This window comes from Schistocerca cancellata, chromosome 1, assembly GCF_023864275.1.
Source record: "Schistocerca cancellata isolate TAMUIC-IGC-003103 chromosome 1, iqSchCanc2.1, whole genome shotgun sequence".
Lineage (NCBI taxonomy): Eukaryota > Metazoa > Arthropoda > Insecta > Orthoptera > Acrididae > Schistocerca > Schistocerca cancellata.
The window spans coordinates 481,693,453-481,716,235 of NC_064626.1; the positions used below are offsets into that span (position 1 = coordinate 481,693,453).

Genomic DNA, 22,783 nt, shown 5'->3' on the forward strand with positions numbered 1-22,783 from the left:
TTGCTCGTTTCAGTTAGACATACTAAACCAAACATATTGACTGATTATAGTGTGTTGTTATTGTAATTATACAGTACTTTTGCAACCTGGCTTGTTGCTTCACAGTTTAGCATGTTGTTCAAAGTGATTCCACAAGAAATTTCGATCAAAAGAGAACATTACTTGAAATTTGAAGTGCAGTTTATTTCATCATCGCCATTCTCAGTCGGAACTATAGCTTCATACGTAATTTTGTTTCGTTCTTCAGGACTACTTTAATCGGGCACGTTAAGTTTACAAAGAAGGTATTATTAAACATTACATAGGTCTACTTAGAAACACTGAATTTTCTCATACTGAGGAATTATAATGAGAGATCTGTTTTACATGGTAAAAATTTTCTAAAGCCCAGATCGCATAAAGATTTCTTTATTTTCAAACAACAGGTTTCGACAGACTTTTCTGTCATCTTTAAGTCTACAAAAATGTGTATTATAAAATGTGTTCATTTTGAGTTCGATCAGACGCCAAGTTGTCATGTAGATAAAATATAGCACATTGTATAAATATATGTCATAAATAGAACTTTAAAATCAAAAAGCACCTTGTGCACATGATAATGTCCATATATGTACGCTCACAGATGATTATCGCGTCATAAAAGCACAGTACACAATAAAAAGCACGGTATTGTGTACTTTGTTTATGACGTAACAGTCATCTTTGAGCGCTACTTGTATGGACATGGCCATGTGCACAAGGTGCTTTTAGGTAAATATTTATATACTGTGCTACATTTTATCTACATGACAACTTGGCAACTTGGTGTGAGATCGAACTCAAAATGAACACACTTTATAAGATAAATTTTTGAAGACGACTACTAAACATCAAAGCCTGTCGGTATCGATTGTTTGCAAATAAAGAAATATTTATGCGATATTGGCTTTAGAAAGCTTTACTTACAACTACTTAGCAGTGACGAGGTCCGATAACAGTTACGGTAGAGAAGGAAAAAGTTATGCTGCAGCAATTAAGAGTATAATTTGTAAGTGAACAAACAAATTTACTGAACTCACCGTAACAAAAAATGAAGGCGAATACTAAAATGACACACGTTTTCCTAGAAAAACATATATATGGTAAGATTAACGGCGAAAAATTGAGACGGATAAAGACTACTTTCATTGGCCCTAAAACCAACCGCTTTAGGAGTACGCTCAAGAATGAAGTAACAATTAGTCCTTTATAGCTGAAGTAAAATTATTTGACAAGAAATGGACATTACATACGGATAACAGATACCGAGGCCGATAACGAGAGTTGTCTTTTGTCTTGGAACCATCAGTTATAGTGAACTAGTGCCGTAGAGAAAGAAGACTTGCAAAATAAAGGCGTTTTCAAAATTTTTTGCGTTGTTTACGAGCTGAGGATAACATTGCCAGTACAGAAGATAAACACATCTTCAGATCAAATCAATACTTTCTTAAGTCCATGTAGCTTTCTTAGGAAATGCGATGAAGTTTGTTTTTACTAAAAGGTCAGGTGGAAAAGAGGAAGCTGTTAGACAAGACCGTAGTGGTTTGATAGCATCTAGGGATATATTAGTATCATAACTGCTGAACTAACATGACCTGAACCGACATACACGAACATTAAAGTTTTATTATTGTAGAGCTGCGTCATATTGTAAAATAACTACCACGGATTGGATAAAACTGAAATTTCTTTATTAGTAGAGCCCGAGTAAGCCACTGCAACTGTGACCGAAATGTGTGTTTTCTCCATCAAGTAGCTTAGCCCTACACCCAGAAAACGTCTATGTTAACCAATCTGGCACGTAACATTTATGAACTTGTGTGTCTTTTTTAGTCTCTCGCCATTCACGACAAAGGTGGACTGAAATCTTTATTCTCGTATTTCAGCCACATCACACTTTAAAAAAAGAAATAGCATAAATTTTCGTAAATTTATTGCTCAAATATTTAATTTCTAATTATTTAAACGATAAATAAGACATAGAATGCTAAATATTTGGTGATTTAATTTAGATCATTGCCGATCGCATCGTGAGAGTGGTGAAATCGATGAAGTCGCTTGTGGATGAAATGCTGTTTCAACTAAAGGACTATCTCCAGTGGTGAGGGAGAAGGTGAGTCCGGATGGAGTACAGATTTGGTGGTATCGATTAAGGCGGTAGAAAAGGGTGAGTTTGGGTAGATTAAACTACGGTGTCCAGCGGGTTTAAATGGAAATGGACCAATTCATGAGGGAGTGTAGATCGGGCCGAAAATGGATCAGTCGGCAAGGGTGACTTATTGTAGGGTGAATGGTCTTTCTTGAAGACAGTGGCAACAAATACGACAATTCATTTGGTTACTGAGCTGCGGAGAGTGACGGAGGGAAGTATGAATTATATACGAGTACAATAGGTCGAACTGGGGCGACTAATCCATCTGAAGCTGAAGAAGATCGCACATTTTAAGTGTTTCAAATGGATGAGGAAGCGAGTATAATGTAGTGATTACTGAAATGGGATAATGGGATCAGATGGAGGAAGGGGACCGTTTATGATCTTAGAATGATCATCATACTTTGAACACTTACAGAAACTGGGAAAGTGATGTTGAGAGTTCTACCTTGTGACAACGATGATAGACCAGAGCTGTCTCTGAAAAAAAATGATATTTTGTGTGAGAAAGTCCCTGATTGCCAATACGAGACAAGATCTGTTCGCTTGTTGCCTTCCACAGTCCTTTTTCATGTTCTATTTCGAAAGCTTCACCTCGTGTTACCTGCTACATTCCCGAGGAGTGAAAGTCATTCCTGTTGGCTTCCTGTGGAGGTCCATGCCAATCTTGAACTTCATCGCATGCGAAGAACTGTGTTCCGGCTTCTGTTCAAATGGTTCAAATGGCTCTGAGCACTATGGGACTCAACATGTGAGGTCATCAGTCCCCTTGAGCTTAGAACTACTTAAACCTAACTAACCTGACATCACACACATCCATGCCAGAGGCAGGATTCGAACCTGCGACCGTAGCAGTCGCGCGGCTCTGGACTGAAGTGCCTAGAACCGCTCGGACACCTCGGCCGGCCCGGCTTCTGTCATTCACTCGAGATTTCTGGAGCATCATATGTTGGAGGGGATAGCACCTTCAGTTACATTGGCGGCACTAAGGATCACTATTACACGGTATAATCCTCTGTTGTCGGTGAAGAGGTTTTTAAATTCATCTATTAGACTAGTGCTCGATTTTTAATGGAGTGAAATTAGCCTGTAATCAGGCCATCTTGAACGTCAAAGTGGCACATCTGTAAATCTGTCGCACGCTCTGATTCCGTTAGTGCTCTGCAGAGTCTCTTGCGATGTTCCACCATCTTTTAGTACAACGGATCCATGAGTGCCTTCACCCTCTCGCTGATAGTCCCACCAACGTGTCGTTCGTATAGGTTTGTGGATAGGTCGACATTTCGGCGAATGAGGCTGCTGATGCTGCTGCCAATGCTACAACGGTACTTCCCACGACTTTTAATTGTTCTATCCTTTCAGACGAACGTTCTATCATTTTTTTTACAAACACTGTTCGTCTTTCCGTGGTAGCGAGGAAACGGGGATTTAACCTCTCCACACGACTTGGGCGAGCTCCTCTCGTCCATCTAGTCGCGAGGAAGTAAGCTCTCGTCCATGTCGTTGCCAGGAAATAACCTCTCGTCCGTGTCATCATGAGGAAATAATTTTGTGTACGTGTTGCGCCACGTCACCGTCATCTGTTAAGTGGCTACCACGCACCAGTTTGCTTTCACTTGAAAGAACCACTCACAGTCAGCCATTTTCTAACCCAACATCACTTTTTTAAACCCGTACGCTTTCGTGTGTGGTTGTCAGGTGAGTTATCACAGGATTTAGCGGATACAGCATAGAATGTGGAACACGTTCAACTCTTTACTCGCCATAGCAACAAGGCGAAGGAATTTAATTTTCGACCATACACACCGTTTGTCCTAGAAATTCCCACCGAACGGCCTTTGAAAAAAAAAAAAAAGGATGGTCGTTGCAGTTTAATATTATGTTTGTTGCCTTTTAAGAAGCGTTCAGGTTCACTGCCATTAGTAATTGCAAACTCTAAGACAAAACATCCGAGGATGGCTTGCCATGAAGTGTAACAAAACGGAGCACAGAGTATCGTCCACGTACCGCTCTGCGGTAAGTGTGCTGCGGATGACAACCAAAGAGGGGTCTTGCTATGAAATTAAATGGCGCCCCTGACCATCACTGCAGGTTGTTGGCTCATATGGCGGGCGTCAATCAGATTGGTATCCCACCGCTGTCTGGGGCGTCTCCAGAGACGTCTCCGGTCTGGAACCTCATTGACTGAAAATGAATTTTCTTCAGTGTCGAGTCCAGCTTCGAACCGAGCCCCTCTGACTACCGAAGAGGGTCTGGAAACGCCCTGGGCAGCTGTGGGTCCGACGACCAGGAGTGGTGGCCTGGGGTACCATTTGTTTTCATAGCAGAACCCACTCGGTTGTCATCCGATGCATTCTTGCGGCGCATCGGTATGTTGACTATGTTCTACTACTCGTTTTGTTGTCCTTCATGGCAAGGGATTCTGAGCTTACATTTCAGCAAGATAATGCCTGCCCGCATATGGGTAGAGTTTCTGCTGCTTGTCTTCGTGCTTGCCAAATCCTACCTTGACCAGCGAGGTAGCTCAGAAGGACATACGACAACTCTGTCAGTCAATGCCAAGCCTAATAACTGCTTGCATAAGGCCAGAGGTGGAGCAAGGTGTTATTTACTTGCTCGATTTGTAAAGCTGTTTGTCTTGAATAAATTGTCCAAATTTTCTGAAATTGTAATCATTTGTATGTCTGTACATGGACATCACATTTATCGATTTTCGCCCCATTCGGATAATTCCTTCGTGGTGCGAGGTTTTTATTTATTTATTTATATTTTAGAATTTAGTTTCATAAAATATCACGAAGAACGAGATGAGAGAATTATTGTGTTTGGATGATTTGACGCGTAGCTTGACTGTCAGTCGGGAAAAAATGTGGGAGAATCGTCGGCAAGTAGAGAGGCAAAGTTCCGTTAGTCACTATGCAGCGGCAAGGGGACACACCGGACGCCTTCTACACATTCCTCCGCCCGCACAGCGACTGTGCCGCAGCCAGCAGCAGCGCCTTCTCCGGGCTTTCCCGGATGGCCTGCGGCCTCTGAGCGACGTCTTACATGCTTATTCGCTGTCGGCTTTCGCTGCCGTCCTGCCTGGCTGCCAGCGGCACTTTCCCAGGTGTCTGTCTGTGTATGTGTATGCGTTTGTCTGTGTGTGTGTGTGTGTGTGTGTGTATGTGTGTGTGTGTATTAGGAAACCAGATCGATTCCTACCTCTCTAGCTTCAGTGCACGCAGATTCTCTGAATCGGTTCATTCGAGCCATGCAAGCACTCTCAATAAAGTGTACAAGAGGCGAAAGGAGCGTTTCGTCAACGAACAATCTTAGTGTCGGTGGAATTGAAAAAAGAAGATACAAACCATTACATGATGCAGCGCGAGAGGCACAGAATGATGATTATCATACCAAGAACCCCATTCAACAGAATAGACTGTTCAAGTGTGAAACTGTGATTTTATAACTCATATTTTTCCTAGTTGTTTCAGAGACAACTATAAATTGCACTGCCGTTTCGGCTCAAGTATCCTTTATTAAAGAACTTGCTAACAGTTTGATCTCAGTTTCTTGCAACGACATTTTTGTACATAACAATCTCGGCTTGGTTGTAGCGTCGAATCTGGATACAGCTTCCATTTTCTATGAGATTAAGTTCCCTCATCGGCTTCGTTAGGAAGAATTGGCTGTCCAATCTGCTGTTGTAATAACTACATGCTAAGGGAAGAAAAGACCCACCACGAAGGAACTGTCCGAATGGGACGGAAATCACTAGATGTTACGTACTTGTACAGAAAAAGAAATGATTACAATTTCAGAGACATTTGACGATTTATCCAAGAGAAAAAGCTTAAAAAGTCAAGCAATTCGCTAACGCGTTGGTGCACTTCTGCCACTACGCAAGCAGTTATTCGGCTTGGCATTGTTTCATAGAATTGTTGGATGTCCTCCTGAGAAACCGAGCGAGGTGGCGCAGTAGTTAGACACTGGACTCGCATTCGGGAGGACGACGGTTCAATCCCGCGTCCGGCCATCCTGATTTAGGTTTTCCGTGATTTCCCTAAATCGCTCCAGGCAAATGCCGGGATGATTCCTTTGAAAGGGCACGGCCGACTTCCTTCCCCGTCCTTCCCTAATCCGATGAGACCGATGACCTCGCTGTCTAGTCTCAGCCGGCGGGTGTGGCCGTGCGGTTCTAGGCGCTTCAGTCTGGAACCGCGTGACCGCTACGGTCGCAGGTTCGAATCCTGCCTCGGGCATGGATGCGTGTGACGTCCTTAGGTTAGTTAGGTTTAAGTAGTTCTAAGTTCTAGGGGACTGATGACCATAGATGTTAAGTCCCATAGTGCTCAGAGCCATTTGAACCATTTTTTTGTCTGGTATCCTTCACCAAAACAACCCAACCCAATCCCCCCTCCCCCCTCCTGAGGGGTATCGTGTCGAGCTATATCCAACTGCCGCATTAGAACGTGAAAACCCCGAAGTTGAAGAGCTCTGCCCATAATGCACCAAACGCTCTCCACTGGAGAGAGATTCGGCAATTTTGCCGGCAAAGATAGGGTTTGGCAAGCACGAAGATAAGCAGTAGAAATTCTCGTTGTGTCCGGCTGGGCATTATCTTTCTGAAATGTAAGTCCAGGATGGCGTGGCATGAAGGACAATAAATCAGAACACTGGCGACGTACCACTGTGCTGTAAGTGGCCGTGGATGACTAGAAAAGGGGTCCTGATATGAAATGAAACAACACTCCAGACCTGATTGCCAGGCCTTATTGCGGGTAACAGTCCCGTTGGTATCCCACCACTGACCGGACCTGTCCAGAAACGTGTTTCCAGGTCATCGGGGTTCATTTCTAAGCGGGAATCATCACTGAACTCTTTTCATTCCAGGCCGAATGTGCCCGACACCACTGCAAACAGGCTTGTTGGTGTACAGAAGTCAATGGTAGGCGGCGGAAGTGGCACCGTGAGCTCAACCTCCTTTCGATGAGTCACCTGTTAATGATCCTTGTCGTACTGGAGCACCAGTTGCACGTCGGATCGATGATAATGACGAATCCAGGACGCTGAATCCGTCTCAGACCAGTGTTCGCCCTTACGTCCTGTCGTCTCTCTAGGTCGACCACTTCCTTCTTGGCGCTTCCTTCGGCCATGGTTCACACGTTCCTGCCAACATCGTCGAATAATGGCATCTCTTCTGTTCAAATGTGCAACGGCCTTGGCGCAATGGATACACCGGTTCCCGTCAGATCACCGAAGTTAAGAGCTGTAGGGCGTGGCCGGCACTTGGATAGGTGATCATCCGGGCCGCCATACACTGCTGCCATTTTTCGGGGTGCACTCAGCCTCGTGATGCCAATTGAGGAGCTACTCGACCGAATAGTAGCGGCTCCGGTCGAAGAAAACCGTCATAACGACCGGGAGAGCGGTGTGCTGACCACACGCCCCTCCTATCCGCATCCTCATCTGAGGATGACACGGCGGTCGGATGGTCCCGATGGGCCACTTGTGGCCTGAAGGCGGAGTGCTTTTCTATTCAAATGTCGAGCGACTCACCGATTATTCTCGACCCCCGATACCCAACTGAGAGCAACTACACGTCCTTTCTCAAATGCTGACATCTGCGTATTCTGTTGACGCACCTCTCTGCGAGGCATAGTGACTGTCATCTGCGTACATGGAATCAAATCCGCAAACGCTAAGCCCTGGTATCGCCATGCCCCTGTTTACTATCATTGCCAGCTGCGCGTTGAAACTGCGCTGTAACGTCACACATTCGCCCATTGGCTGTCAAAGTTTACAACATTGCATTTACCGTCGATATCTGTACGAATATCAGTTTATGACAAATTCGTATAAACCCTTTGCGGTGCGTCGTTTTGTTGTCTTAGAAGGTACTTACAGTCCATAGAGGAGTCGTGATTGATCGATGTTTGCGTCCGCATATCACAAATAAAATCAGAAGTTTTTTGATGTAATTAAAATGTTGTCCTACGCTTCTACATACTGGGATTATGTTATTAGATAAGCAGCAGAAATTAGAATCTGCAAGAACAACTTCAACCGTCACAGCGGCTACAATTAATCTTACTAGAAGGCCACACATGTATAGAATTTTTGTAATTTTTTTTATATTTATAATTCATCAAGTTCAGAGAGCAAATACCAGCCATCCAAAGCAACGCATCCCTCAAAAATTCTCGTGAAAATCGACTTTGAGTTTTTCCGAGCGTCTTTAATAATCCAAAGAGACACCTGTTATCTTTTTCAGAGGCAGCGTAGTTCTATGGCAGAGTGCTCGCCTGCCACGTAGGAATGCTAGGTTCGATGCGCGGATGATGCACATTGTTAAACAAAGGTGCATGTCCTATGAGCATATCGGTGAAGCGCAAGATGCACAAAGATGGGGAAAAAAAGTAGCGGTCGAGACTAATAGTGATTGATTCGAGTCACAATTTAGGTCAGTACTATTTCGTTTTTCTCAGTTTAGTTCGAATACCTACATCATTTAAATATAAAATTCACAGAACATGTGCTATTAACACATTTCTAAACGTCATTTTTATGAAAAATGGACGTCTTCCTATCTCTAATTACATATCTCCCAAAAAATTCAGTTTTCATTGCAAGTATAAATTCTTAATTATCAATGTTTTATAAAAGAATGTTAATAAAGGTTGTTTGGATTACAAAATTTACAAATAATTTTTTACATCCTTATGTATTATACGCTTCACGGAAGTGCTCTTGAAACATGCACCTTTCTTCAAAAAATTACCACATCATAGAAGCGAACCCGGGCTGCCCGCGTGGTCGATGAGCATTCTACCACGGAGCCACGCAGCCCGCCAAAACTCGAATTTCCTTTACGGTATTAACGACATTCGGAAAACTTCAAACTCGACTTTCTCTGTAACGTTAGAGGGTTGCATCTAAGAAGAAGTAAATACTCCAGGATGTGAATCAAGAACTACTGCTAACATGAGTAACTAAGAAGCAAATATCTCTGGTGTAGCGAAGCAGCTTAAATTACTTAATGAAGACAAGGCTTTCCGTTCAAAATGGATATCAGTGAGATTCCTTCCAAAGTATGGTGATATAATAGATGCATCCTTAGCAATCATATACAATGACTCGTACGTCAAAAGACCCGTACCTAAAGACTGGAAATTTGCACAAGTCACACCAATAGGCCCACCTAAGATAGAAACTGGAGTAATCCCATAGCGCTAATGTCGATTTGCAATTGGATTTTGGAACATGTAATGTGGTCGGACGTTATGAATTATCTCGAAGAAGCGATTTATTGACGAATAGTCAACACGAATTCAGAAAACATCGTCCTTGTGAAACACTACTAGATCTCTATTTTCTCACAACGTAATGAGTGTGCAAGCATAGAATTATATGGTTGACTATCCGATAGTCGCCTCTCTGCCTAGCGCAGAGCAAGAGTGGAGAGCCGTGGCGTAGCTTTCGTGGAGCGTGGGCGGAGTATTGTGTTGATGCCGTGGATGCAGCACATAGTTATGCAGAAGTAATTGAAAATGTTTGCGACAGAAGTCTTGCGTTTTATTTCAGTGTTCACGACGCAGTATCAATGTTTATCCAAAAGGTGATGCTTCTCGGTTTCGTGTGTCGTGTCGGGAGAACAACAATCAACCGCGTCGCGACCGTTACGAAAAAATAATGTCAACTGGTATGATCCTAATTGCAAGTTCTAAGTGAAAGAAACACAAATCGTTTTGACTGACTGAATATCACTAGTGCAGGTATCTTCTCGTTCGTATATCGTACCAGAAATTTTATGGAGCATCGGAATCGCGATTCGGTAACTCCCACGCTCGTGTTATAAGCTATTGAATTTTTTAGTACTGTTGAAAGGACTGTGCCAATCATCGACTGACGAAACATCCGTTGAACAATGATTATTTTGTATTCTATGCACTGTGTTTTTGCATTGGATGCCATCATTTAGACAGCAACCTTATACTTCACAACGGACACGTACTTGGAGTACAATTACTGATCACGTCCATTGTAGAATAATGTTAATCGTGAACAGGGCAGCCCCACCGTGTGCGAGTGTTTAACAGAATACAGTGAATTCTACCAGATCAACTTGGTATTGTTGGTGTGAATGACTCCTCTCCCTGCTAGACAATAGTTATTACAGGACACATCATGGCAGGCAGTGCAGAGAGCAGCAGATTAACCGTCGCGGGAAGGACCAGGTACGCGGGCTTAGGCACACGGCCGTTAAATATCAGCCTCGTTCCTGTGTCTAGGGGGTGTTTTACAGTCTCGAGTGCTAAAGCCTAGCTTTTATTAGTACTGCATATCTACTCCCTTTCCTCCCGGGCGTGTTACAAGTGCTATTGCCAGGGACTGTCTAACTGATTCCAAACTATTAAATTTCGGGAAGGCTTTTGACACCCTTCCTCAGAAGCGACTTCTAATCTAACTGGGTGCCAATGGAGTATCACCCCAGTTGTGCGACTGGATTCGTGGTCTCCTGTCAGAATGATCACAGTTCATAGTAAATGATGAAAAGTCATCAAGCAAAACAGAAGTAATACCTGGCGTTCTCCAAACAATTGTTATAGGGCGCTGCTGTTCCTTATCTACATACGAGTAAACGATTTAGGAGACAATCTGAGCATCCCTGTAGATAGTTTGGAGATATAATCTGATTTACCGTCTTATAAAGTCATCAGATGATCAAAGCTAATTGCAAAATGATTTAGACAAGATTGCAACGATCACGTAGATAATGTAGCGGAGAGAGCAAATCGAAGACTGCGATTTATTGGTAGAACACTTGGAAAATGCAACAGGTCTACTAATCAGACGCTTGTCCGCATTCTTCTGGAGTAATGCTGCTCGGTGTAGGATCCGCATCAGATAGTATTGACGGAAGACATCGAAAAATTCAAAGAGGGCCAGTTGATTTTGCATTATCGCGAATTAGGGGAGGGAGTGCTAAGGATATGATACGGTGGCAATCATTAAAAAAGAGGCGTTTTTCGTTGCGGCATGATCTTCTCATCTTCTCATGATATTTCAATCTCCAATTTTCTCCTCAGAGTGTGCAGGTATACAGTGGGCGCCCACCTACATAAGGAGTAATTATCATCAAAATAAAATAAGAGAAATCAAAGCTTTCACGGAAAGATATGTGTAGTCGTTTCTTCCGAGCGTTGTTCGAGAATGGAACGGTAGACAAATAGCATGCAGGTGGTATGATGAATCCTCTGCCAGGCACTTAATTCTCAATTGCTGATTAATCATATAGATAAAGATGTAGATTTAATTGTTTGGTGGATTAGTATCAGAGTTCTGAACTTCACATACATACACAAACACACACACACACACACACACACACACACACACACACACACACACACACTCTGTAAAATCACAGAAAGGCGATTGCAGGCGAGATAAATAAAACACTACGTAGGCTGTCATCACACACACACACACACACACACACACACACAGACACACACACACACACACAGACACAAACACACACAACACTGGTCAGCCGAAACATTATCGCCACTGCCCACCGAAACGTTGGATGCCGCATGCTGGCGTTGGAGGCACTTGGCGCGCTAACAATAGTATGCAAGCGGAGCAGACACAGATGGGACATTGCCGTAGTGAATATATGGGTTGCACGTGGGGAAATCCATTAAGATAGACGAATTTGACAAAGGGCAGATTATTATTACGCAGACCTGTGAACGAGTATCTCGAAAATGGCGAGGCTGTTCCAATGTTCACGTGCTACTCTCGGGGTCACCCACGGAAAGAGGCAGTAGGACAGTAAAACTATGACTAGGCGCTAAATGGTTGGCCGTCCGCGACTCTTCACAGAGAGTGGGGTTTGGAGGTTTGCCTCCTATGTAAAGTAGGATATATGATGATCTGTGGCATCTGTGCCGAAAGAGTACAATGCAGATGCACGCAAAAGTGTTTCGGAGCACACCGTTCAGCGCACTTTTTTAAACATGGAGCTTTGCAGCAAAACATCCCTACGTGTTCACATGTTGAGCCAACGACATCGTCAAATACTACTGCAGCGGGCACGGGGCCATCGGAATTCGACATCGATCAGTGGTAACTTGTCGACTCTTCGGGTGACCCACATTTTTGCTACACTAGGTCGTCTCCACAAATGCCGTCATCGAGGTTAACTGTGGCTCGAAAGGTGCAGCGCGCCACGGACGCAACTGGTGGGAGCAGTATTATGCTACGGGAGACATTCTCCTGCGTTTTCATGAGGCCTGTGGTAGTAATCGAAGACACGCTGACAGCTGCGAACGACCTGCTTCCGTTGATGCTTCATGTCTTCCCCGAAGGCGATGTCATCTTTCAGCGGTTTAATTGTCTGTGTCTCGGAGCCAGAACCGCGCTACAATGGTTTGAGGAGCATTATAGTGGATTCACGTTGATGTCTCGATGACCAAATTCGCCTGATGTAAATCCTACAGAACCCATCAGGGTCGCTATCGGACGCCATCACCACGTACACAAACCAACGGCCTGTTACTTACGAGATTTACATAACCTGTGCGTAGACGTCTCTTGCCAAGAACCTCCACAAGCCTACCAGCAAATTGTAGGATCCCTGACACGCAGAATCAGTGATGTATTTCGTTCAAAAGATGGATAAGCAAGCTGTTAAACAGATTTTCATAATGTTTTCGCATATCTGGTTGCCGTGTTATTTTGTTAACACTGCGTGGAAGTCAATTCTCGACGCTGAGAAGACACAGAGAAATGCGCTAGATTGTTTACGTTCCTACGAGTGTGCTGGCACCAACAGTGCAAGGATGGACACAATATCTGGCAGTGTGACGTAAGGATGACGTATTCCGGATCAATCACAAGCCGTCTATCGACTGTAAACGGTTACCACAACAGCAGTCACGACAACAAGTTGTTCCTCATGAGGATCTCGTGGAAAGCTCGAGATTTTGGCCAGATTTGACGTGACAATTGAACGGAGACTATTTTATGCAGATTGGTAGCAACCGCAAAAAATTTCGAAGGACCTAAAGGACGTACTGGGGACCAGCTCCTACTCAGCTGACTAATTTCTTAGTGAATCAACCGAATATATTTTTGCATAAGGTCATTGAGCGTTGTGGTCCACTGTGGGATAAATGTGTTAACAGTTATGGTCATAACACTAGAAATAATAAACAGTTTACTTACTTTTTCCATCCATCATGTTTACAATCGACCCCCTGTTATAAACAAATGTTGTAAATTGATTTTCTGTTTGATGATGCGTGGCTGTAATAGCCTAAGAATTATGTATCATATACACCTCAGTGTACTGTACATTTACATGTTTTGCGACAAGTTTGTTATTACCTCTTAAAGAAAATATGTTTCAGATGTTGTCCATGAGGGCTGTTTAACCAGTGGGAGGAAATTAACTACATCTCTTTTCTTGTACATATGTATTATGTCTTCTTGTCTAATGACATCTCTGAGAACGTTCGTAGTGTGGATCTATCCAACAAAAAGTGCAAAAATTATCATTTATCCAAACCAATCTAATCCATCTCCTACAGAAAAAAATGTATTCTAATACAGACAATTTTTGCTATGTGCATGTCATAGTTTCGACTTACATGTGTGTTCAGACATTGTGTTTTCTGAAAAGTAGTTTCAAGGGCAGTTAAGTGTTCTTTGAAAGTATCATTAACTAAGCATATTATATCTTCTTTTATTATATTCATCCGTTTTCAGAAGGGATACGTATAAAGCTCTTTCCCCTAAGTTTTACGTTTTTTATCTGATGCACTATGGGTGATAATGACTTTCTCTGATATTTTTGGCTGAACATAGGATTTAGGTGTGCATTATTAATACTTAAACCCCATAATTTTCTGCCAGTGCATCTCTTAAAAATAGTCCCTTCACTATAGTAAACCAAAATAAGACGGAAGGGTAATAATCCAGTTTCACGTGTACCACAATCGCTCGAGTAGTCTAGTTATCTCGGTTGCGGTACCTTGTAATTTTGTCTGTTTCTTTCATTGTCGACTTGTATTTTGCATTTTGTTAATTTTTTTTCACGCGGTGAACGTGTTGAATCATAAACGTTATAGAAAGGAGAAAAGAGAGGAGGCTTTCACGAAACAGTCTTTCCAGAGAAAGTGGTGCAGTTATGCAGGGTCCAGGTTATTACCGCGGCTATCAGTGAAGGTAATAAAAATGAAGCAGCCTTGACTGCGACCTCTTTTTTGTTTCTAACAAGCGCCTGGGTTTCACTGGCCTCTGCATGAGCGGCTTTCAGGCAGCTTTCAGCAGAGAATCGTTAATACCTGAACATAAAAATGGTCCACGTTAGGTACAGATCTTTGTCGAAACAAAAGGAACAGAAATCAATTACTACGTATCTGTTAAGTCTGTAACCACACGATATTACTTTTAAACCTCAGCACGTGGTTTTGCAGCAATAACTAGAGAATAATTTCTTCTCGAACTAAGGGCACTTTAATGAAATTATGAAAAAATTTAAGGAATTCAGCGTGATCGTCGATAGTCACTGTTTTCTAAATTCGATACCTGTCCATCGAATTCTTCTTCACAGCTCCCCGTGATATATCCACTATTTGTTGATTCAATTACATACCAGATGTCCTCCCCACAGTTCCCCAAAGTTTTTGGGTTATAACCTTCCCAATTCTACAGAACTGACGTCCTAGAAAGTGGCACCAAAAAATCTGTGTTTCTATCTCTTCTTGTTATTCATTTCTTACAATTATATCCTATACTTTTCTTGCCTAGTTGATGTCAAAAAGTAATGAGCGATCTACTATCGATGAGACGTCGCCTGAGCTGAAGTGGAATATGATTTTGAGGAACATCCACAGCAGTAGTCTTCCTTTCCAAGTCCAAACGTATTTGATGCCGGCAAATGATAAATTAGTTCCTTGGTTATAGTACAGGGTTTGTAACGAAATATCGAACCTTTAAACTGTGTCCATAGACATCGCCCTTAAAGAGAAAAATTAAAGGCAGTATAATGGTCTTCGAGTTCTCTTATAACGACCAATTTCTTCGGGGAATGAGTGATTATCAATACTTTGCAAGGAAGGCAATAAACGTGTATTCAGAAATGCAAGATAGGTCGTTACTCTTTTGTTTGTCACAGTTTTAGGTACTGGGATCCAGTTTTAATTGCCACCTGCGAAGACTTGAATAATTTTGTACCTGGTCACTAAAGTGCTGCTGTTTTCGGTCAATGGAAGGTAATTTCAGGTCATACTTACTTGTCTGAATTCAAGAATAACAGTATACTGCATTCATGACAAATGTATGACACATTACTTACGATTACCAGGAATATAATGGCAGGTCAGTGGCAGAATAGAATGTCTTAAATGAATAAACACTTAATAACCCAATGGAGGCAAAACAACGTCCAGTACTACCCAACTAAAATATTATTTTACTTGGTCTCACGTGACAGCAATCGGAAACACGTGTTGACCTTACAGTAAGCAAACACTGTATCCATTTTTCTGGCTACCGTATACGTTGTGAAAGCGCGAATAACTTCACGAGCCAGTTGTTGCTCGTTAGGACAACAGAGCAAATTATGATGGGATTCCTGTTTGCAGACAAACACACGAGCCATGCAGTAATATTGTGGTCGACTAATAAGTACTCACGTCTTTGCTAAATTGATGGAGACATCAAGCAGCAACTCGCCCACCGTCGCCACCTCCTCAGCCTTCCAGATATGTGCCTTTGGATGTGCCACATCTGGAACAACATAATGTAAATGCTAAACAGTCACGCGATTCGGAAATTCGGCAGTGACTATATTCGAAAGAAAACAATTACTAGCTATATTAAGTTTTTGTCTCTTACACACACACACACACACACACACACACACACACACACACACACACACACACACACCGCTTAAAGTAAGCATAAGAAGAACCCTATAAGTTCTTGTGTATCGTCACTTCCTCCCTTCATACATAGCGTTAGTCACAAGTACTGTCTAAAAGTCATTCTTATTGCAACACAAGATTAATAATAATGACATGTATACAAAACAAAGAAAAATAGTTTCAAACAAATTAGAAACCGCTAACATTACCTGTCTAAAAGTCATTCTTATTGCCACACAAGGTTAACAATAATGAAATGTATAAAAAAAGAAAGAAAAATAGTTTCAAACAAATTAGAAAACACTAACATTACCTGTCTATATATTCAAATCCCGTCTTTTTAAATAAAGAGAATTTCATAATATTTTAAACAATGTAATTAAAAGATGTATTCACAGGAAAGAATATAAATCACAAGAGGGCGTTATATTTTAAGGTGAATTTTAGTAAGGCATAATGTAGCCTCACTGACGTTTTTAGTAAACTTTTAGTAACCCATACAAATTTCAAGATTTCCTTTGTTTCTGTGTTTAACTTTTAACCGACTGTTAATTCACTGAATTCCTGTTGCTTCCGTTTATCAGGATACTTGAAAATGGAATAAGACCGAAACTGTAGAACAGTACAACAAATAAAGAAAAAATTATGGATGCAGGCGGTTTTGAGTCATTTAAACAATATGTCGCAGCTGCGGATACATGTTCAGTGGAAATTACGAGGGTTGACTGAAGAGTAATGCCTCCACCTTCGTAACTCTTCAACAGTTGGCGGCAGTGATATGCGGCTGGTACTGGCTTGTTCCGTAGCCTCTTCTCTACAGCTCCAGTTGGCGGGAAGCCTTAGTATTGAACGGTTGTGTTGTTACAGTGTAAAGTATGGAACCCTGCTCAGACGGTCGGTCAATGCGATTTAAGCAACGTCCAGTCACTGAATTCTTGACAGAAGAAAGTGTCACCCCAAAGGAGATTCACCAGAGAATGAAGCAGTTTATGGTGATTGTGTTGATGTGAGTACTGTGCGTCATTGGGCGAGTACGTTTAAAGATGTTGAGGTGGGACCATCTGACCTGCGTGACAAACAAAGAGTTGGACGTCCTGTGACACCAACCACCGAGTTTTACAAGCAAAATGTTGACAGATTGATTCAGGACGATCGTCTTATCACTCAGAGAGAAACTGCAAGCACAATCGGCGTTTCACAAGAACGTGTGGGTCACATTATTGCTTCGCTTGGCTATCGGAAGATCTGTGCACGATGGGTACCCCTGAACTTCAGAACTGAATCTCACCACCGACGGCATCCCCCATACAGTCCAGATTTAGCACCGTTTGACTTCCATCTGTTCCCAATAATGAAAGATGATCTGCGGGGACATCATTATGCTTCCGATGAAGACGTTGAGAGAACTGTGAGATTCTGGTTGCAGAAACACAGTGTCGACTTCTTCCCTGACCGCTTCAGAAAACTCGTTCATCGTTGGCAGAAATGTATCCAATTGGCTGGTGACTATGTGGAAAAGTGAATATTGGTAATTAAAGATCACATTCGAAGGATTATTTCTGCGTTTGATTTATTAAAATATTCCCATCCAAACCTAGTTAACGAAAGTGAAGGCATTACTTTTCATTCAACCCTCGTGTGTGTAACAACACTGGAAGCTGTTACTGGAAGCTGTTACAAGCTACAGAACTCAGAAGTTAGAAGAAAGTGAAATGTGTTTGGTGACTGTTTGTAAGTACCAGAATCTGTGAACATGACGCAGAAAGCAATTGCAGCACTGACATACGAAGCTAACATAGAGAGTGGCGACATACATAATTTGATTTATGCGAAATGGCTGTAGCCGAATTCGGAAAACACTGTGTAGTTAGAATCAACGAATAATTTCGCGGTCCCTTGCTATAGTGTGTGCAGAGACTGTTTAGTCTTGATAGGCTACGGCGTAAAGCTCATCTTCAGACGGTGTAATGCATGTATTTACATGATTGTTTCATACTTCCGTCTTCCATTTGCCCCTGGAATTAGAAAATGACTATCAATAACTATTCATAACGTGTAGGCTTTCACGGCCGGCTTCTTCATTAGTTAAAACTTCCGGGCTGAGTGGCCGATGTCGATCTGTAAAACGTAAAACTTATTCGTCCTGACGTTTCGTTGCCAACTGCGGGCAACATCTTCCGAGGTGAGCCAAAGATTGGCTGCCAGGCCGTGGAGGTCCCTTTCATATAGAGCGCATAGAGGGCACCACCTTACGTCACGTGGGGCTGATTGTAAGTCTATCTCTGACGAATGTCATTATTCTCGATTGAAGGTAATCGACTGTCTCATCGTTGGTGCAAAGTCAACCGCCATATCTTGTCTAACTTTTCTGTTAAAATTATTGTGGTGCTTCTGAATCTCTATAGCTTTCCTACACATTCGTGCATAATAATGCAATGTCCTGGCTAGCACAGTAGTCTCATTTGCGAACAGCTTTCGAGAAAAATGGACACGCCGACAAGGAGATAGATCGAGCACTTCATCCCAGAAGAAAAGTGTCTGACACCATTCAGCAACAACAACTGTCAGCTGGAAAAATTTTTCTTCCATTTATTCGCAGTATTACGGTCCGTATTGGGAAAGGTCTGGCCAAGTTTCAAATTGAAACAATCTTTAGACCCACAAAGAAGGTTAATGAGTGTTTAAGATCAGTGAAAGACGCTCGACACCCCTTAGCAACTCCTGGGGTGTATAAAATTCCATGTAGCTGTGGGAAGGTTTATATTGGCACAACGAAAAGAAGTGTCAATACCCGCTTAACCGAACACAAAAGGAACTGTTGACTGGGACATACCGACAACATTTTTTTAAAGACGGTGACCATGAAATAAAAATTAATGACACGAGCGTGCTAGCCAGGACATCGTATTATTATTATGCACGTATGTATAGGGAAGCAATAGAGATTCAGAAACACCACAATAATTTTAATAGAAAAGAGGAAAGCTTAAAGTTAGACAAGACTTCGTACCAACGATGTGACAATCGATTACCTTCAATCGAGAATAACGACGTTAATCAGAGATAGAATTACAGTCGGCCCCACGTGACGTATGGTGGTACTCTCTATGCGCCCTATATAAACGGGACCTCCGGCAGTTGACTCACCTCGGAAGATGTTGCCCGCAGTTGGCAATGAAACGGCAGGAAGAAGAAGTTTTACAGATCGACCACTGCCTCTCAGCCAGGAAGTTTTAAGTAATGAACACACACACACACACACACACACACACACACACACACAAACACAATTTTAGCTGCTTCCTGGACAGCAGCATAAGTGCTGAAACCCATGTGACAGGTGTTACACTATTCGCAGACAGTGGGCGGATATGTGTTTATGATTACTTTTCTGGTCAATGAGGTGTACAGATAGCAAGGGGCATCTGATCACAGAAATAATGCAATGGTGGATCCAGGATGATTGAGAGTATGTCAAACGGGTTAATGCGAAAGAGGATTACAAGGAAAAGCGAAATTTATCTGAAAGTAAGAAGCGTTACATGCGCTGAAGACGCCCGTATCTGCAAACGACGAGTGGTGACGAAATCTCAAAGCCACTCCGCCGCGGATTACAGCACGCGTGAAACAGTACAGATGTGCTCGGCGGCAGTTTGTCATTCGTTGCTCGTACACTACATGTGTCGGCGAGCGCGGGAAACAGCTGCACGCTGATCAACACGCCGGTTACATTCCGTGCCGGCCGCAGGCGAGAGGGTGAGAGAAAGAGAGAGAGAGAGAGTGAGTGAGGAGGTCACGAAAGCCGAGCCCCAAGCGCCAGGTCACGTGATCAGACGTGGTACTCCATAGGCCGTACGTCTTTCTCCGACAGTCCAGTATCCCTGTCTAGCGTTAACGTTGGAGGCAAGTGCGGAGAGAAATATTGATCTATGCTTTTTTTGCGAACACCCTACTTTCCTTTTAATCATTTAATCATTTAAAGCTGGGAAATTTCATAACACTGCCATTTAACCAGAGATATCTCTAGAACTGAGGAAATTTGATTTTCTTTTTTTTTTCGTCTCAGTTCCTCTAATATAAAATTCTAATGCAATGGTTTCCGGTTTCCGCCTCACACTCCCATTCTCAAACCACACAACGCAACTGAGACGGACGAAATTAAGAAATTACATCTAGAATCCTGCACGACTGTACGCAATGGAAGCGCCTCTCATTTCGGGGCCATGGCTTGCAAACTTTTTGATATCTCCGCCCCATTAACTGTGCTATCAGCTCTGCTGATTTCTACTCGAGGGTGCGCGGGTTCGATTCCCGAAGGCTTGGAGATTTTCTCCTCTCGATTCTGGGTTTTGCTTTGTCTTACGTTCGAATCGTTGACAAATGAAATGACACAATTTCAGAGACTTTACTGACCTCATACAGCCGGCCGCGGTGGTCTAGCGGTTCTAGGCGCGCAGTCCGGAACCGCGCGACTGCTACGGTCGCAGGTTCGAATCCTGCCTCGGGCATGGATGTGTGTGATGTCCTTAGGTTAGTTAGGTTTAAGTAGTTCTAAGTTCTAGGGGACTGATGACCACAGTAGTTAAGTCCCATAGTCCTCAGAGCCATGATCTCATACAGCTATGATTCTATGTTTATAGACAAGCGGCCAGTGAAAATTTGTACCAAGGCTGGGAATCTAACTCGGGTCTCGTGATTACTAGGCAAATGCATTAGCCACTAAGCTACCTTGGCGCGACGGCGCACACAACTTCACGGATTACCCAGCTAGGCTCCCTCCTCGATCCAAATTCTCACTGGCCCCCCAGTCTACCAGTCTACTTTAAATTCTCCCTTACACACGAATATAGTTTTCGAGGCTTTCGATGTTCTGAAATGCACCTCAGCATTGAAAGTAAAAGGGGATCCAGCCTGAAATGCAGGCGCAGATACCTACAGAAATGAAATGGCACAATTTCAGAGACTTTACTGGTCTCATACAGATACGATTTTATGTGTGTATCGATGAGGGAGGCGAGCCAGGATAACCCGCGCAGTTGTGTGCGCTGCTGTGCCAGGGTGACTTCGTGGCTAACGCACCTGGCTAGTAAGCAGCAGACGCGGGTACGGTACCCGGTCTTGGTACAAATTTTAACTCGCCGCTTCACTCTATATACAAAAATCATATCTATTTGGGACCAGTAAAGTCTCTGAAATTGTGTCATTTCATTTGTTTGGTTTGGTGCTTACGGGCGCTCAACAACGAGGTTATCACCGATGTTATCTGTGTATGTATGTGCACCTGGGTTTCAGGCTGGATCTCCCGTTTACGTTCGATGCTGAGCTGCTATTCCAGAACATGGAGAACCTCGGCAATTCTGTTCGTGTGTAAGGGGGAATTTAAAGTAGACTGGGGCGGCAGTGAGAATTTGGATCGAGGAGGGAGGCGTGCCAGGGTAGTGCACCACCTTGCCAAGGTGGCTTAGTGGCTAACGCACTTGCCTAGTAAGTGTCGTCCGTCTTTTAGTGACTGACACAGAAGACCTTGGCTTGTTACCTACGTGTTCCACATGACGTGATTGAGCCTCGGTCCCTTCTGTGTCCAGATGACTATTACATTCCCCTCGCCAAATATCATGCCTTTATTTGGTTCAAGGGAATGACAATCGATTACATCTTCGGCGAAGGGGTGAAAGTGGAGCTTGATTACTGACGGTACTTGCAAAACTCTCATACAGCTCTTCCACGCACACCGAAGTACCGTACGCTCTTAGCAAACTATTTACGCAGCGTTTTCTTAAGCCCCCTCCTCGCTATTTGCGTGGGAAGTGTCAGGCTCAGTGTAACGTACGGCGCATCATGACCTGAATTGCAAGCAGTGACAAAGGATAGCTATTAGTTGATTCCAGGAGGCATTAGCAATGCAGCACGAGTTTGTTGTAGATATTTTAGACGGTACTGATGGACATAGAAAACGCTAGTGGCGGTGCACAAGAGAACTCCACTTGCACAATTTCTTGAAGAAAGCCTCTTTATGCTGAAGTATAGCAGGCAATATACAAAGCTACTTTACTTTATACTTTGACTCACATTTTTATTGTAACATTTTGTTTTATAGCATTTTAATTTGTGCACTTTTATTAATTATAATCACGTAATTACAAAAATATAAAAGCAAATTATAGACCCGTGGAACGCGTCCCTTGGGAGAAAGGCAGAATTGTTGGGAATAGCTAGGGCAACGACTGAAGAGGGCTAATTCATTGTTTTTTTGGTGGTAGAGTTGAAGTGGCAGTGGCAAGTACGGGTAGATTTAATTTAAAAAAAGTAAGCAGGAGTTCCGGGTTCGATTCCCAGCCTTAGTACAAATTTTCACTCGTTGTTTGTCTATATACACAAAAAAGTTGATATTCCACTAATAAAATGGCTGAATGGGCATGGTCTGAAAGCCAAGAAATTGAAAAAAATCTTTTTGATTCTTAGAGAAGCTTATAAAGGGAATGAGCAATCGTACGGCGGAAGTCTTTTCCATACCGCGCGTGTGACGTTCAGTTATTTAGCATTGCAAGGTGAAACGCAGGCGTCTATAGGCCACGGTATAGCAGGGGATGTACATGGTAACTGATTCCAGCACTTCTAGCTTGTTATTTGGCGTGTGGCTAAAGCGAATACCACTCCCATATGGCTATTCAATTAATGTGGAGTAAAC

General features: G+C 42.9%; 1 protein-coding gene across 1 annotated transcript in view; it reads right to left on the minus strand.

The window, feature by feature from the left end:
* LOC126161692 (peroxidase-like) overlaps positions 1–22,783 on the minus strand; it is a 289,458-nt gene that overhangs the window by 100,676 nt on the left and 165,999 nt on the right. The window contains exon 4 of the mRNA XM_049917712.1: positions 15,862–15,955. Within this exon, the coding sequence (XP_049773669.1) occupies positions 15,862–15,955 (94 nt within the window). The remainder of the gene's footprint in view (positions 1–15,861; positions 15,956–22,783) is intronic.